Source organism: Grammomys surdaster, unplaced genomic scaffold (assembly GCF_004785775.1).
Source record: "Grammomys surdaster isolate TR1022 unplaced genomic scaffold, NIH_TR_1.0 149, whole genome shotgun sequence".
Classification (NCBI taxonomy): domain Eukaryota; kingdom Metazoa; phylum Chordata; class Mammalia; order Rodentia; family Muridae; genus Grammomys; species Grammomys surdaster.
In genome coordinates, this window is record NW_021604607.1 from 615179 (window position 1) to 633158 (window position 17980).

Sequence of the window (17980 nt, forward strand, 5' to 3'; positions counted from 1 at the left end):
ACAATACAGAGAGAAAACAAACCCACCTGGTTATTTGAGGACCACACGGGACTTAGAACATGATCTGTCTCCAAACACTATGCAGTGGGCATGAGAGCTTAATGGCCTGACATTTGTAATATGGCTGCTTTGGGTTTCTGGTGCTGCAGGCCCCTTGGGAGTAGAAATAGAGCCCCAGTCAAAGAAGAGGCGGATGGGGCTGTGTTCTGAACCTCTAGGCTCTTTAAAAAGGGGAAGAATTGAGCTGGTCACCGGTGGTTAAGAAGACGACAATAACCAAATCTTCTCTAAGAGGAGGCAGCCAGTCTGCTAGTTATAGAAAGCTGCCCTGCGTGTGCATGAAGCTTGTGAATGAAAAGAAGGTTGGGGGCTCACCATTGCATCCGAGAACATGCTGAAACAGAGCAAGACTCTCAGTCAGAGAGTGCCTCCCTGCAGATCCCCCTGGGCTTCTGCAAGTACAACTTACTAAGTGGACTAGCTGAGAAAGGCCAGCTAAGCCCCTCACCATTTGCAATTTCCAAGTGTGGGGGGGTGCTGCCGATCGCGGGTGGGTGCTGTGTTTCCTCTAATTGCATAATACTACACCATTCCCTGTGTGTAGTGGCTGTTCTATATATATACACACGGGGAGGCAACATATGGCTCACCCCACCCCCACCTGTCAAAACTGTGACTATATCACTTCTGACGACCAGAAGGAAGCTGCTAGGCGGGCCAGGATTCTAAAGGCTGAGGAGGTAATTCAGAGCCATGAAAGGCGGCACCATATGCTTTGGGGTTGCCAGCTGCCTATGTGCATTGGGAAGGGTTTAGTGCCTGTCTGCGAAGGCCAGGGATGCACTCACTCTCTGCAGTAGTATGCACTGGCGCGGAGCGGGGGATTTGTGGTGCCACTTTTTCTCTTTCTGGAGGGGAAATTTGTTGGGGGCCACGATTCTCCAAGAGGAGACTCAAAAAAAAAAAAAAAATCAGTCTCATCTAAAACTTGCCCTTGATAACGTCAGGCCTGGCCCAATAGTATTTCTTTAGAAAACATTTTTTTGTGTGTGTGTGGTTGTTTTTTGGTTTCGTTTTATTGGATAAAGATTAAGAAAGCGCCATCTCAGAGAGAAGTGAAGCAAACCCGCCCGGCGGCGCGCAGTCCCGGCCGGGTCCGCGGCGCTGGGGGCGGGTGGCCGCTCTACCTGGAGGCGCTGGTCTCTGCCAGCCGGTTGTTCATGATACCCAGCGCGCCCACGCCGCCCGAGAAGCCGTTCTGGCGCGTGTTGACACACACGCTGCGCGGGTAGCCATTGGCTGTCTCGGACAGCTGCTTTTGGAGCAGCGCCAGCGACACCTTGTTGGACGCCGTGAGGTCGCGCATGGAGATGAGCTCGCCCGACAGACGGCGGCCCTCGGCGTCGCTGTCGCGAGTCGCGGGGTCGGCACCCAGCGCGGCCAGGCGACGGCGCAGCCGGGAGCCCGGGGTGATGGCATTGCGCCGGGCCAGGGGCGCGCCAGGAGCCGGGCAGCAGCGCGTGCAGCAGCGGCAGCTCAGCTTGCGAAGCATCCAGTTGAGCACCTGCTTGATGAGGATGGAGATGACGTTGAAGAGCGAGTAGATGCAGCACACGCCGAGCAGGATGAAGAGGAAGTTGCCCAGGCGGTAGAGCCCCTGGTTCCGGTAGGCGGCGTGCTGGCTGCTCACCAGGTCCCCGAAGCCGATGGTGCTGAAGGTGACGAAGCAGAAGTAGAGCGAGTCCATGTAGTCCCAGCCCTCCACACTGGTGTACATAGCCGAGGCGCAGCAGGCCAGCAGCACGGCGAACAGGCCCAGGATGAGCAGCACGTGGTACACTGAGGGCTTCCAGCCCGCCAAGCTGTCGGCCTCCGACAGCGCGGAGCCGCGGCGGAAGGTGGCGGGCAGCAGGCCACTGCGCCGCAGCTGGCGCTCCCGGCAGGCGCGCATGATGAAGGCCAGCAGCGAGATGATGCGCTCCAGAAAGAGGTTGAAGAACAGGATGGTCCCCGCGCAGCCGAACAGTCCGTAGGCGATGAGGAAGGCCTTCCCCCCAACTGTGGCTGGGGTGGTCATGCCGAAACCTGCGGAAATAACAGCCAGGGTCAGCGAGGGCTGGTGGTCGTGTGTGGTGAGGCGAGTGCAGATGCGAATTAACTCAATTTACTGACCGACTTAAGTCAGGTGGGGACGGGACAGTACTTAGACGGTTCCCTCTTTTGGTGGCTCTGGATCATGGCGAATCCCAACAAGATGGAGTTCTGCTCTTTGCCTTGGGGGCATTTAAACACCACAGGTAGGGCGGATATGTACTAGGAGAGGTCCACTAAGACGCACTGAGCAGCACCAGGTGCACAAATGCAAACCACTGAGCTGCCCACAAAGCTAACGAATGACACCTGCTCCCCTAACTGAACGTTCTATGGACTCTGTTGGGCAGACAGGCTTGTTGGGCTGGGCTTCCAGAAGAACATCTTGTAATTGCTTACTCTGAGACCAGTGAGAGACAATGGCCTGATAGCACCGGTTCACTTACGAAGTCCCCACGAGGGTCATTTGGGGACCAGTTCTCCTCTCAGCCTTTAGAGTACAAATCTGGACATCTGCCGCTGGGCTTCAGGCTCATCTCCAGGAACACCATCAGTCACTGTTGCTCATGCCATGGGCAAGGGGAAATGCTTTGGTCTAGCTGAGCACTGTGGTGCCAGTGTGTGGTTGGAGTTTTGTTCTGGAAGGTCTGCCCTATGCTCAGAGTGAGTGCTTTGAACCCTTGTAATTAAGAGGTAACTTGTCCACTTGTTGAAAGCCAGTCTTTAAAGGTTTTGTTAATGGATTCCCACAGAAAGCCTGGCTGCCACAAGGTGCGGCTGGGGAGAAAGCTTTCTTGATTTTCTTGGAGTCTGAGCTGTCTGAGCATCATCAGACATCTCCACACCCGTGAGAGCAGACCTTCAGAGGCACACCACTCCCTTCCCATCCAGCAGAAAAGAAAAACCTGTGCGCTGCTGTGCAGTAGGCCCAGATCTAGGAAGAAGTCAAGGATACTTTGTCCCATTTGGCTTATTATCTTCTTAAATATGGCCAAGAACATACACCTACCACTGGCAGAGCAAATTCCTTAAGCTTGGATGCTAATCGTGTTCTTGATTCCCTGGAGGAAATGCCCAAGTTGCCTGTTCATCTTATGCTTACTGACTGAAGTTCAGGCAAAATCCTATTATGTTGCTCATGGAGAAAGATGGTTTATTCTTTGAATTCCAAATTTGGCCACAAAGGGATTTTTAAAAAGCAAGTAACAGTAACATAACAAACATAACAAACAAAATGTTAGTGGTTTGCCCAGGAATTTGAAAGAAGTATTTTACAATACTCTAAAGCCAAACTCAAGTTCTTGGGTTCATGGAAGTCAATGCTGTTCGTAGATTGGTGTGTGTGGGGTGGAGAGCAGGCATGATGACAGACACTTGTAATCCCAGTATTTAGGAGGTAGAGGCAGGAGGATTAGGAGTTCAAACTCATCTTTGGCTACGTAGTAATACAGAAGCCAGCCTAGGATATAGGAGACCCTGTCTCAAAAAACAAAATAAAGTAAAATTAGAAAGTCCTAGATTGGAGACTGAAGAAGCACATACTGCTTTTGTAGCAGTTCATATCTGCGTACTTGTAGTTACTAAGTGGTGCAATGGCCCCTCCTTCCAGCTGCAGCCTATGGCAGCTGTAAGAATGCCCCTGCAGGAGCTGGAGGCTCCTGTAAAAATGGCGGCACCACGACTCCTCCTTAGTCTGCAGACATCACAGGAGCTGTCCACAGTGGTATAACCTTCTCTCCAGCCTCCCCAGCAGTTCCACAAAGATGGTGCCTCAGCCAAAGCTGGCTGCATCTGGGAGGTACATCCCACCCTAATCCATGGGCTAATGCAGGGAAAAAGAAAGTGGAAACAAAGTCACCAATCCCTGAGCGTCCCACAAAAATCTACCAATCTCTGAGTACGAGAAACCACCAACCCTTGAACACACCAATCCCTGAGTTTCACAAGCTCAGGACTTGAAATCCTACTAATCCTCAATCTGAAAATCTCTGCCCTGAAAAGCCCCACCCACTAAGAAATCCTATATAAGCTCTGCCCTTTGTCCACTCCAGGAAGCAAAGGCAGCCATTCCTGGATTTGGCTCTACATCCTGGACCCTTCAATAAATCTCTTTTATGAGATTTGCTGCCCTGTGTGACTTGCTTATTGGAAGAAGCCAAGAAGCACTGGAGAAAAGGGAAGAAGTGGAGTGGGGCTGAGGCTCGTGAGAGCCTCCTTCCTGGGAGCTGCAACACCTCTGCTGAGGAGGCTTCTCAGAGCTCTGTGCTTCCTGGGCTCTCCTGCCTAAGGATGCCCTCCCTCTGGGACACTGTCCCACCTCAAGAGCTGTGTGGATGCTGGAGTTCCAGGATACTCTTTCATCTGAGCAGAAACACAGCACTCACATCAGGTGTCTTACAACCACCTGTAACTCTGGCTCCAGGAGGATTAAAAACCTCTGACATTCAAAGCCTTAGGCACCTGCACTCGAATATCCCTTAGTTTAAAGTCCTAAATTGGTAAGCCAGTGTCCAGCAACGTGCCTAGACCATGGTCTGCTCATTACAAAGGAACATCACACACCGAAGAAAAAAAAACACAAGCCATAGATATTTATAATCTTATCAACGTCACAGAAAAGAACATGGAACAAAAGAAGCTGTACACAAAAGAAAATAATCTACTTTAGTAATATAATACATTTCTTTTTAGGGATGCCTACTTCGCTGATCAAATTATAAGAGTTTAGACTTTCCTGGGGAGAGGGTGCAGCAGATAGGGATTTATATGCAGGGGTCCTCAAAATGTACCCATATTCTAGCTGTGCCAAGTATGTTAAACTGTATTTTCTGTGTTTTCTTACAGTCCTGTGTTAAGAAAAAAAAATCTTGTGTTTTAGAGTGTTGCAAGTGGAAGGCTTTAATCTTTTGTTATCAGTTACTTGAGGACTGCTTTATTAGTTTGGGAGAAAACCAATGGCAAGTTTTATTTTATTTTGTCACAGCTGGAGATTGCAGCCAGTGACACGAGGCTGGACAGTGCTTTACCACTGAGCTCTCTGACCTGTCCCTCATCCCTCTCTGTGTTGGTGAGCGAGGATGGGCAGTGAGAGACTGGCCTGCAGCTTGTCTGGAAACAGATTACCACCTCCACTTGTCACAAAACACTGCTTCTGCCTACGCAGGGTAAGAAAACCTCGGGTAGAGGAATTTCTTTGCTAAATTCCTAAAGAAATGGAAAATCTTAAGCCTGGAAAACTTGAGCTTACCCTTGTTAAGAGAATGCTGAATTGGATTTTCCTGTTCTTTCTGTCTTTCAGCTAAAGTCTCAAAACTGAGAAGTAATTTCTCATTCTTCTTCCTCTTTTGGGGGGCTGCTGCTGCTGCTATGGTTCTTTGCAAGAGGGTCTCATGTTGTCTAGGATGGCTTTAGATTTACTATGTAACCAAAGGGACCTTGGACTCTGGATCCCTTATTCTATTTCTGCTGGGATTATAGGTGTGTGACTGCAAGTCAGCCAGACATATCCATACTGGGTTTATTAAATAGGTAAAACCGGTTTAACAAGTAGGACACCTTTCACCCACCCTCTGCACACCCCTAGGTGTCTGAAGACCAGAGATTATCTTGGATATTGGTAGGAGATGGATTTGAGGTACTAGACTCATTGTGTGCAGGCACCTTCTCCTACCCCTAGGACACTCATGGTTATGAGGAGCTGTCAAGAGAACCTTGGACTTCAGATGATACACAGGCTGCTCTCCCCCTAGTTGAGTGTGGCCTTCCTCCTGGCTGGGTGTGGGCTGGGACTGCAGGAACCCCCTGTGGATGTTGCAGTGGATTGTAGGGAGCACTCCCGGACACCCAGACAGTGTCCTCAGGGTCTGAGGCTGTGTTGACAGCTGTTTGGGTGGCAATTCAGGGGAAGCTGCCCAGGCAGCAGAGAACTAGGGAGAATGAAAGCAGCCTTTATCTCAAAAGTGGTTGTGATGGTTTCTACATGCTTGGACTAGGGAGTGGCACTATTAGACGGTGTGGCCCTGTTGGAATAGCTGTGGTCTTGCTGGAGTAGGTGTGTCACTGTGGGCATGGGCTTAAGACCGTCACCCTAGCTGCCTGGAAGCCAGTATTCTGCTAGCAGCCTTCAGATGAAGATGTAGACCTCTCAGCTCCTCTTGCACCATTCCTTTCCTAGATGCTGCCCTGCTCCCACTTGATGATGATGGACTGAACTTCTGAACCTGTAAGCCAGCCCCAATTAAATGTTGTCCTTGTAAGAGTTGCCTTGGTCATGGTGTCTCTTCACAGAAGTAAAACTCTAAGACAGTGGTGTAGATTGGCTTGTTTAGACCTTATCCCAAGCCGCCTCCTGCCTCCACTCCCCTGCGGTAGTGTATGCCACTGTGCCTGGCTTACTGCTGGGATCTTGTCAAGGGTGGGGAGCAGTTTATCATTTACTACATTTAGCTTCGAATTCGCTATGCATCCAAGAGCGACTCTGAACTCCTAATTCTCCTGCTTCTACAGCCTAAGTGATGGGCTTATAAGCATTCACCACTGTACCTGGCTAGGTTAGATCCCGAATATCCCCCAAATCCCCATTAATCATAGACTTGATCCCTAGGCACTGTTAAGAGGCCATGGAACCTTTGGGTGGGCCTTTAGGCCTGGGTGGGCATGTCTTTGCAAGCGTGTTATGGAACCTTTCTCACTCTGTTTTGTTCTTTGGTCATGAGTATTGACTCATTGGTTGGTTCTAGGAATTAAACCCAGGCCTCTAAGAAAACACATGCCTGCTCTTAGAGTGGGCAGTGTAGCCCACCAGCAAGAGCTAAAAGAGGATGTTAAGGGCCTGGTGACACAAGATTCCAGTGCTACTGTGGCTAAACTTTGATGGGAGGTGAACTAGAAGGTTGGATTTGGTGCTTGAGGATGGGTCTCAATCTCAAAAGTGGCGCTCAAAGATGAACCAAAAGGGAAGGCTACCAAAAACTCTGGTGTTTGTGGAAGATGCTGTTAAGAATGCAAAAGGAAATTCTTAAAGGCAGTAGAAGGAGACGAAGCCACTCTCTGTGTTGCTTCACTTAACAAGCCAGTTCCACTAAACTTGCTTTGTACACTGTGCCAGCCCAGTGTGCATCAACTCACAGTGTCTCTACAGCCTGTAAGGTGGCAGGCCCCACTCTTCAGAGAAAACCTCAGGTTCCAGGGAAGCAGTTGCTGGAGTCCCACGGCTAGGGAGAGGGGAGGCATGGAGACGAATATCTGCCCTAAGTGTCCTGACTCTGTTGCTAGGTGTCTTTGTGGCTCTCCTGCATCGGGGCTACTGCCTCACTTGGACATGTGCTGGTGCCACCTCTCTTCCTCTGTTGCACGGATGACACAAGCTGGTCATTTAGATAAGATCTGACCCATGGCTTGGGCGTAGCATACCAGATGTCTGTTGCTTCTGGATAACCACAGGCAGGGTATTCATCTCTTCCCTGGGGTCCCCACAGGCCAACCTTGCTCCATATGACCAAGACTGTCTCTCTTCCATCCTCCAGTTGGTGGGGCAGATACCTAACCCTCCACCCCCACCTCATATCTGGATTCTTGGCTTCCACTGAAACCCTCCTTTAGCACTTGGATTTAGGGTGTGGATCTGGCTTCTTTTTGGACAGCCAAACCTCCCAAGGGCCCCAGCATAATGACCAATACCAGATAAGTGGCCTTTAATACCGGTGTACTTGTGCACAACCTGTTCCTATTGTCACTACATATAACAGGGCCAGAACCTGTGCTGGAGTCTTCTTGTGGCCCTTGCTCGGTTTGTACTCAGCACAACTCCTTGGGAGGGCAATGACTGTACCCCTGGAATAACACTGTGGACCTCTCTGCACATAGGTGACAACAGGTCTGGAGGGTCTCTGGCTGATCAATGGACAGCCACTGAACATCTCTCTTATTGTCTTGTTCATTGGGCTCACTTCTCTCCCTTATTTTCTTATAAACCATAATTAGTTCAGCTCAGTAGATAAGGCAGGGAATGATACATTCTCCTTCCTCATTAACTCTCAGGGCTCTGGGTACTAGGAAAGGCTGAGGAGCCAGCCTGGACATTGCTTCCTCAGTAGAGTAGCAGGGCCCTCAAACCCAGGCAGCTCATGAACATCCAGACTGAGTCTGGAGAAGGACCTCGAAGCCTCAGGCACAGAGGAAGCAACCCCTACCAGGGAGACTCTCCCCAACCCATCACACCCTGCAGAGGTGAGTTGGTCCTCAGGTTCATACCAGGGCTGCTGTGTTGTTTAAGTCACAGTTGATCTGCCATCCCAGTCTGCAAGAGCAGTCACCCAGGGCTTCAGTATGTCACTCTGACAGAGCTGTGAGGCTGCTGCCCTCACAAATGCTGCCCTGCTGACAGGGCCCCTGAGTTTAGCTTGAGGCACCTGGGACCAAAACAGACACTGCTAATGGACATCAAGTGCCCCTGGGTGACAGTCTCTGTGTGACACACCAGACACTGACACTCTCTTCCTACCCAGCTACTCTGTGAAGAGGTATAACCAAACCCCAACCCTACCTGAACACAGGCAAGGAAGTTAATACGGAAATACAGTGCTTGCTGGACCCACTTGTTAGAAGCTGTACTGCCCTGGGGCCTGTGCCCTTGCCACTGGGCTAGGCAATGGGAGACTTGGCCCTTTTACCCTCTGGGACCTTCTGCCAGGAGCTGCTGCACTGTTGACTCTGGGGAAAGGGGTATAATTTATAGTTCAATCTGGCATGCTTTTGAGACTAAAGATGCCACTAAGAATTTCTCCAGGATGACTTAACCATCAGAGTGTTACAAGCAGCTGACTGTATGACTTCAGTGCAGATTCCAGGACATGGCCCATTCCAGGGGTTCTATTAGTGCCAAGTAATTTGCATTTTAACAAATATCTATCTCCATATGAATCTGCTGTACAACAACTGAAGTCATTATGATGCTAAATTTAAGTTAATATGTCAGTAGGTATCTTGGAGGATTTCTTACCTGGACTTTGTCCAGCTGTAGAGAGCTAATTAGAATTTCCACTGCAGGCATAGTTTTACTAAAAGAAAGTTCCCTGTGTGACTTAGAACTGGAGTTGTAGGGCCTGCATTTCGATTTGCTGGTCCCATCTGTTTTGATGACACTTCCCTAGGAAGCCTTTCCTGACAGCACCATCTCATTTGACACAGTTTTGAGACAATCTTGCTCTGTGACTCAGGCCTGCCTCAAACTTTCTGTAATTCCCCTGTTTCAGGACCAGGATTACAAGTACTGGAATTATAGGCATGCACCACCATGCCCTGACACATTTGAATTGGATAAATTCAAATGTCATTCTTAAAAATTAAAAGGCCCGTGTAAGGATGAGCTCTGCTGAGTCTCTTTGTCCGTGAGCAGAAGAGAAGGAGATGTGGGGTGAGCTGTGAAGTGAGGAGGCTGCACTGTGGATGAAACACAGCCTGACTCCGTAAGAGAGGAAAGGAGGAGGCTGGAGGGATTTCTCAGTGGTTACGAGCACTGGCTACTCTTCCAGAGGACTCGAGCTATAGTCCCAACAACCACATGGCAGCTCACAACTGTCTGTAACTCCACTTCCTGGGGATCTGGAGTTAGATACAAGATACACACAGATACAGATACATGCAGGTAGAACACCAACATGCATGAAATAAAAATAAAAAAACTTATGAAAAAGGGGAGAGGAAAGAGGTACTCAGCTGTGCTCCATGGATGAGGTCTTGTCAGTTGAGAAAGACAGGATCAAAGACTTCCCAGGGCACAAGCCGCAGACCTGGCATTTCAGGACTGCAACAGGTCAGCCTGCTCTGTCACTCTCCTGGGTAGACAACCAACTATCTTGATAAGCTTGAACCATTTGAGAGAGCCAGGGTTAAGGAGGGCTGGGAAAAGTTGCTGACAGAAGAGCTCACAGAGGGCTGGACCTGAGGAAGGCAAAGGACCCCAGACACCAGCTGAGCCTTCACAACCCCAGGCACTGTGCTAAGTGCTACATACTTAGCAGTCCATTTAACCTTGCCATAACTCCAGGGCACCCACAGGCTTCCTTGATTTTAACTCACAGCCTTCCCCACCCTCTACATTTTAACATGTCTCAAATTGTCATGCATCTTACAATACGTTATTTGGCAGTCATAAATGGGATCCACCCAACAGATAAAGATGCTGAAGTTAGTAACTTGCCCAAGATCACGGCACAAGTGATAATGTTCGTAGCTGGAAGAACTTGGGATAAGACAGAGAAGAGAGATGCATGTGAGAAAGTTTGGAAGATGAGGAAGGCTGTGCCCAGTGTGGCAGTGCTTAGATCTAGAGACAGAGTGGCATCACCTGGGCAACTCACAGACAATCCCACCTGCCAGGTGCATCCACAGTAGCTCTCCTGAAGAGAGTTCCCCCTCTCCACCTCACTGGAGTGACCATGAAAGCCCAGTGGGTGGAGGGAGTGTTTGTGCTCAGTTTTGAAGACTGGAATTTCAAGAGCATAGTAGCCAAACGCCAGGATTGAGAAAGGCATGACATTACCAGGAGCTGTACACAGGGCCTGGGGCACATGTAGGGGTCAGCCTTCTGGTGCTTGCATGCGGCTGTTGGAGTATGTAAATCTGTTGGGAAAGAAAAGGAGAATGCTGGGAGAGGCTGCTAGTCACCTTGTAGTGTTGCAGGATCTGTGGTAGCTGGCGTGATGCTCCCTCTACAAATGAGACTGCACAGACAAACGGTTCTCTGTATCCTCTGCTTTTCCCTCCAAGAAACCCAGTGTTAATCTTTCACTGTGGTTATGAGCACAGAAGGAGGGTGTGGTTTCCATGGGGGATAGGGAGTGATAGAAGGGACTTGTGGGAAACACCTTGGGACAAACATGGTCCCTATATCACAGTAAAGTGCTTCAGGGTGGATGTATGAGAAAAGTGCACTTTGAAACGTTACGTAGGAATCTGGGCACTGGAAACAAGCTCAGCTAGGCTTCATCATGGACCCGTTTTCCCTTCGCTGAGCCTCAGCTGCACCTCTGCGCTCACTGCCAGCTCTGGGCTCTCTGCTGGGTAGGAGGTCCATTCAAAGGTCAGCACCAGCTTTGTCAATAGCAAAAGATAGATAGATGATCAATAGATATCTGATAGGTAGATGATAGATAGATGAGAAGTAGATAGATAAGTAGATAGATGATAGATAAGTAAATGATAGATGATCGATAGGGAGATGACAGGTGATCGATGGGGAGATGACAGGTGATCGATGGGGAGATGACAGGTGATCGATGGGGAGATGACAGGTGATCGATAGGGAGATGACAGGTGATCGATAGGGAGATGACAGGTGATCGATGGGGAGATGACAGGTGATCGATAGGGAGATGTTGGTGGGAAAGCTGAGACTAAAGCCTTGTGTTGCATGCTAGTTGCTGCTTGTGCTTGGGCCAATTTGAAAAGCAGGGGTGACTTTGGCCTCTCCTGTGGGTGCAGGGGTGGCTGTCTGTCTCACTTCAGTGTTTGGTGACAGAAGTACCTCCCATCATCCTAAGCAGGGTTGCCTTTTGGGACCCAGAAGATGATTTTCTTTGTTTTATAGTGGGAGGCTGAGGGCTGGGGCGGCTGAAGGGCCAGGGGAGCTGGGATATGGGACTGAACCCCACGGTGCAGGCCGGTGTTCTCTGCTGGTGATGAAGATGTGATCCAAGGCCTTGTACATGGATACATGCCCATCAAGCTCCTTACCTCTGAGCCACAGCCCAGCCTCTAGCTAGGCCAGTGCTTTTCAACATGAGAAAGGTTCTGGTAAGCTGTGAGCAAAAAGCAATTCCCTGGAGCTCTGTGCCCTGGCATAGATTTCCTGCTGGGGCTTTGCTCAACCTCCACTCTGTGCCTTGTCTCTGGGATTAAATTCTTCTCTCCTCACCAGAAATCATTCAACAAAATGAGTTATTAAAAGCTGGTTAACTACTCCTGCCTCCGGGTAGCTCTCGCTTCACAACCTCTCTTGGGGAGCCACTGTCAAAGGCAGACCCTGTGGAGCTGGCAGGGAAGACAACTCATTTACATAGAGTCAGGCTCTAGCCTGCCCCCCAGCTCTGTCCCTGTCTCTCTGATGACTAATCTCCTTCAAGGATGAGATCACCGCCTCTTCTGCACCCCCATCAAAAGAGCAGAACCCCAGCCTCAGCCCAAGACTTTGAGCAGAGACAGAACCTAGAACCAGACAAAACCTTGACTGAGGCAGAAGTGTGGCCAACAAGAGCCCAGGGTTAGAAGCAGCTGGCTGCAGCACTGTCCTACTGCCTGCTAAGCCCTGCTCCTTGATCTTTCCATTTCAGAACACTCTGATAGTGCTCCAGGGATGACCACGAAGAGTCCAGCTGCCCCAGAGAGAGAGAGAGAGAGAGAGAGAGAGAGAGAGAGAGAGAGAGAGAGAAGGGATGGGAGAAGGCAGCCCCTAAACACCATGGTTCTAGAAGGCAAAGAAGTCTGCTCATAGTGGGGGGGTTCAACTCCACTTAGCCAGATCTTTACAGAAGTGGAGAAGTACTCCCTGCCCCCTGTGTAGCCTCAGGCTGCCTTGAGGGCCTCTGTGCCCAGGCTGAGGAGACGTGATACTTAAGGAGAGAGGGGACAAAGACCCTAAAAGCTAGCTCTCAAGTTTTAGGGATGCCTTGGTTACCTGCAGAGATGCACAGTCTTGGTCTTTTTTGACTATGGTATTCTACATCTGTCAGCAACCCCCACAGATGGTGGCCTGTTGGCTGCTCATAGTACACAAGAAGGCACAAGGAAAACAGACCCACAGCTCTAAAGCAGCTTCCAGAGAATCAACCAGGAGGGTCCACAGAGAATCCTGCTCTGTCCTGCCAGCCTGCTGACAAGCCCAGTCCAGAGGCTGGCAGACAGGGCCATCAAAGCAACTACTGTATCACCTCAGAGTGTGTCAGCTCAGAGCCTGGCAGGGGTCAGCAGGGGTGGGATTGTCATGGATGAGCTGAGAACTTAGACTGGGCTGGTTCTAAAAGCGAATTCTGCTCTCAGTCACTGTAACAGGAAAGCCAAAGACCATTCATTGTATAGGAAGTAGGTGGACCCTCAGGCCTAGTGCTCCATTAGTGCTTTTGGAGGTACAATCCAGAGTCATTACATAGGCTTGGGAAAGGAACATGCATGAAAGAAGAAACACAGAACACAGGGCACAGTTTGTGACACCCAAAGCCTTTCCACTGTCTCCTTGAACTCAGCCCTGTCCCACCCCCCAGCCTGCAAGTAAGAGGAGAAAGCTGTGATTTTATTTCAGAATACATACCTGATCATACCATGCAGAAGTTTGCCGTGGACAGGATGCTACCCTGGGTCTGTGGAATGAGTTTGCTGTCTTCTGGGTGGAAGGAGATGGGGGCTGTGGAGTTTGAATAGGAATGGCCCCCATAGACTCATAGACTTAAATCCTTGGTCATTAGGGAACCAGTGCCATTAGGAGGTGTGGGCTTGTCTGAGGAGGCATGGCCTCATTTGAGGAAGTGTGTCACTGGGGGCGGTCTTTGACCTCAAGCCAGGCCCAGTGTCACTCTGTCTTCCTGCTGTCTGCTGAAATGTAAAACTCCAGCACCATGTCTGCCTGCATGCCACCATGCTTCCCTCCATGATGATAATGGACTGACCCTCTGAACATGTGAACAAGCCCCAGTTAAATGTTTGCCTTTATGAGAGTTGCTGTGGTCATGGTGTCTCGTCACAACAGGAGGACATTGACTAAGACAGGGGCCAAGATTTGGAGCTGGTGAAGGTCATAGAATAAAGCGCTGGACAAGGCCTTGCTCCTCCTTCACTGACCAGCCTTTTTCTCTCCCAGTGACCACAGAGATAGCCTGGGAACACTGTGCCTCCTTCTGCACACTACCTCACCTCACGTGGGTTTTCTAGAAGCACAGCTTGACAGTGTCACTACCGTTCTGGCTGTCTGAGCTCTGACTGTTTTCCATAACCAGCAGTGACACGCTTCCTGCACTCCTCACCTTGAGAATCGACTCATTGCCAGGTGACATGTTTTGAAATTTTTATTATGTTTTTATCAATTTATTTATTGGGGGTATATGCATACTATGGCCTGAATGTGGGAGTCAGAAGACAAGCTGTATGAGTCAATTCTCTCCTTCTACCATGTGGGTCCTGGGAATTGAACTCAGATCCTAAGGTTTGGCAGCAATGTCTTTATCCTCTGAGCCATCTCACTGGCCCACTGAGCAGTCCTTTCTTCTCTTCGGGAGTTTAGTCTCATGGTGTCTGTGAATGCTTCTGATCTGTGGTTGGCTATTGCCCTTTGTGTTTTTTTCCATCCTGTCTGGCCAGCAAGGATGCACCATTTCCAGGCGTCTTCCTACCTTGGGGGAATAGTTCTGACTCTGTCGGTCACCAGCAGATACTGATCCAGGATCATGGCTTCTGTGCTACATTCCTTTAATGAGTTTCTAAAGTGTTTCTTGGGTGTTGGGCTGAAACTGCTTCTCTGTGTGCTATGGTCTTGATACTTGAAAGTAGGGAAGAAGGACAATTGTGATTGATAACATTGACAAACCGCCAAAGACACCGAGAAAGCACCTGTTGAACAAATTGGCTTTGCAGGCACTGTGACAAGGGCTCGTGGCACAACATGGGAGTGTGTCTGTGAAAGGAACCTGAGAGGGCTGATCCTGTGATCTGGGCTTGACTTTGAGGATGGAGGAAGGCAGTGGGCTTTAATCTGGATTGGACATTGCCAAGGAGTCAAGCAAGCCTATGATGGGTACCTGAATCATTCTTAGCACACAGATGGGAACCACAGAGCACTGCCATTCTCTTCAGAAAGCCAGACAGAGAACACTTGGTTGCCCTCATGGTCTGGCAGACATTCATCTAGTGGTCTATGTTAGGACTTGGTTATGGAGCTTTGTTCTTAGCTCTCTCTGTTATGGTAGTTCGGTGAGCTCCTCTGATGTGGGAGTTCTGTTGCAGGACAGCATACCCCATCTGTGAGCACCAACCTAGCTTCTGGCTTTAGGGAGCTGTGTTTGTCTATCATCAAACAGCTCTGTCCTCATTGTCCCATGGCAACATCCAGTGGGCTGCCATTCATTCTAGAACTTTCATCTCAGTGTCTGCTTTATTTGGTGTATGTGCAGGTGTGTGCACACAAGCACTCTTTTCCTAGGGGGAGCATATCTCTGGGTGCTGAGAGTATGATTTTTATTTTAGGTTTCTTCTGTATGCTTTTATAAATATTTCACATTTCTGGGTACAAATGGAGGTTGTTCTTGCTTTTGTCCTTTTGCAGTGTTGGATGTCTCGCATGTCTCTAGCACAGTCTCGCATGTGCTAGGCAAGTGCTCTACCACTAAGCTAATATTCCCATCTCTAGTAAAGAAGACCTAGTATAGTACTCTAAGGTCCTGCCTGGTGACAGTGAAGGTGTTACCTATGGAAATGACTGCAAAGGAGATGCTATGGGAAGCCAAGAAGCTCTGAGAGAAGGGAGACGGGCTTCTTGGAGTAGATGCCTCTGGATCTGAGTAGATACCCAGCAAGCAGAGGGAAAAGGAAGGAAGCAATGAAGGAACTGTTGCCATTTACCAAACACTTCCTGAGGGCCTAGAGTTTGCCAAGCACTGGTCCAGGACTGTGAGAGTCATCAGTGAGCCAAATGGTTCACTGCTCTATGACACTTACAGCCAAGTGTGAAAGATGGATGGCAAACCACAAACAATATGCAGGTATGTTACCAGCGTGATGGAGCTGAGTACTATAATATACAGAATAAACAACAGGCAGAGGGGGTGGGGTGCCAAGGGAAGGGAGAAGAGGGCAGTTGCGGTGGTAAGTCAGGTGGGTCAGCGGAGGTCTCAGAAGACAGCATCTGGATGAGAGTGTCCCAGGGCCATTAGCAGCTTGAGCAGAGGCACTGAGGCATGAGACCTCAGAAAGAGAGAAAGGGGGGCAAAGAGATCGCCCGCAAATCCCCAACACACTCCCAGGTGACACAGATACCTAAGATGGGAAGGCCTGTCCCTCTCGTTGGCTGGAGTAAGAGAGAGAACCAGACTCACCAATGACTTTACAGGAGAAAGACACCCAGGAGACTTCAAGCAGCAGTGGAGGCACTGAACATGTTAGGTGACATTTTTTTCTTTGAGAATTTCATTCAGTTTTAAGAGGGAATTGCAAGAATAGCCATCTGTGTGTGTGTGTGTGTGTGTGTGTGTGTGTGTGTGTGTGTATGTAAGTATATGTGTGTAAGTGTGCATGTGCTTATGTGTGTGGATGCATGTGAGTATGCATGCACATATGCATGTGTGAGTTGTGTGTGTGCATGTGTTTGAGAGTGTGTGTGTAAGTGTGCTTATGAGTGTGCACGCACATGTATATGGGCATATACTTGTATAAAGAGGAGACCCAGATGACTGTAGTTAGGAGGAACTCAAGGCTACAAATAGGAGAGAACAAACTTAGACTCTAAAGGAGGTAGGAGGTTAAAAACGGAGAAACAAGCTGACATGGTGTGGTCCCAGCACTTGGGAGTTGGAGTTCAAATCCATCCTCTTCTATATGACACAAAACCAAATCAGAACAACCTAAATGAAACTAAAAGCTAAAATAAAGCCAAACAACAAAAAAGTAAGGCAGAAACCTCAGAGCTCTCTCAGGATTGGCAGCTGGGAAGCAGCTTGCTCAGGGCATGAGAGAAGAGAGACGGTGGGCTCTGGAGCACCTCCCGGGGATCTGAGGGCACCCACATACCAGGAGTGCCACTTTGCCACAGAGAAACAGAGAAAGCACTCATATATTGGGACATGATGGCCAAACCGTAGGCCCTGGAGTTAGGGATTTGGGTCCACCCAGTTACCATGCTTTCCTGGGACCTCCAGCAAGCCAGCCACATGCTATACTTACATTTCCTTGTCTATCAGATGGAGACAGGTTGGGAGGATCAGACAAACTGTACATGTAATTATCAGAGTACTTAGTAGAGAGTAGACATTAATAAATATGATTTATTTGCTTCCTATTGAGGTTGATTTCCTGCACGGGCAAAGTAGGGAGGCCAGGTCACACTGGGCAGGCCTCTAGCTTGCCCAAGATACAATAAGTGAGGGTGCCATTTTTTTTTCTGGCTAGCCTATGTGCTTATCTATTACTAGCTTTTATAATGTTATAAAGACCCTATTATGTGATGGCCATGAGGTGAGACTGTTGTGCCAAGGAGGAGTTTAGTGTCTGTCTGGGATGAGAGGAATACTAGCTCCCAACTTTGAGTTCCCAGGAGAGCCTAATGATAGGCAGAGTCTCTCTGGTGAGAATTCTAAATGTCATTTCTTTTTAAAAAACATATTTATTTTTATTGTTCATAAATTATATGTTTATGTGTCTCTGTGTGATTTGTGCCTATAGAGACCAGAAGTGGATATCAGATCCCCTAGAGCTTAAGGCAGGTACTGGGAACCAAACTCATGTCCTCTGCAAGAATAGTACCAACTTTTAATTTTTAAGGCATCTCTCTAGCCATTGAAAATGCCATCTCTATGGTCATATGGTTGATGGGTTAGTTTTGACTGTCAACTTGATGCAATGTAGAACCATCTGGAAAAGAGTCTCAGTGAGGGATGATCTGAGTGCATGTCTGTGCCTTGATTGTATTAATTAATGTGGGATGCACTATTCCCTAGATCCAGGACCCTGGACTGCTGAGAGGGGTTAAGCACAAGGAGCATATACGCATTGGTTTCTCTCTTCTCATGACTGTGGATATGACTAGATGCTTCAAGTTTTTGCTTTGATTTTCCTACAAAATAAACCCTTTCTTAAAGTTGCTATTGTTAGGGTATTTTATCACATAAAACTAGTACAGGTGGGTAGAAAA

At 48.9% G+C, this 17980-nt stretch overlaps 1 protein-coding gene across 1 annotated transcript in view; it reads right to left on the minus strand.

Annotated features, from left to right (window-relative positions):
* Nucleotides 1–1060: 1060 nt before the first annotated feature.
* Kcnk12 (potassium two pore domain channel subfamily K member 12) overlaps nt 1061–17980 on the minus strand; it is a 45899-nt gene continuing 28979 nt past the window's right edge. The window contains exon 2 of the mRNA XM_028765162.1: nt 1061–2085. Coding sequence (XP_028620995.1) covers nt 1184–2085 — 902 coding nt within the window. The 3' untranslated portion in view covers nt 1061–1183. The remainder of the gene's footprint in view (nt 2086–17980) is intronic.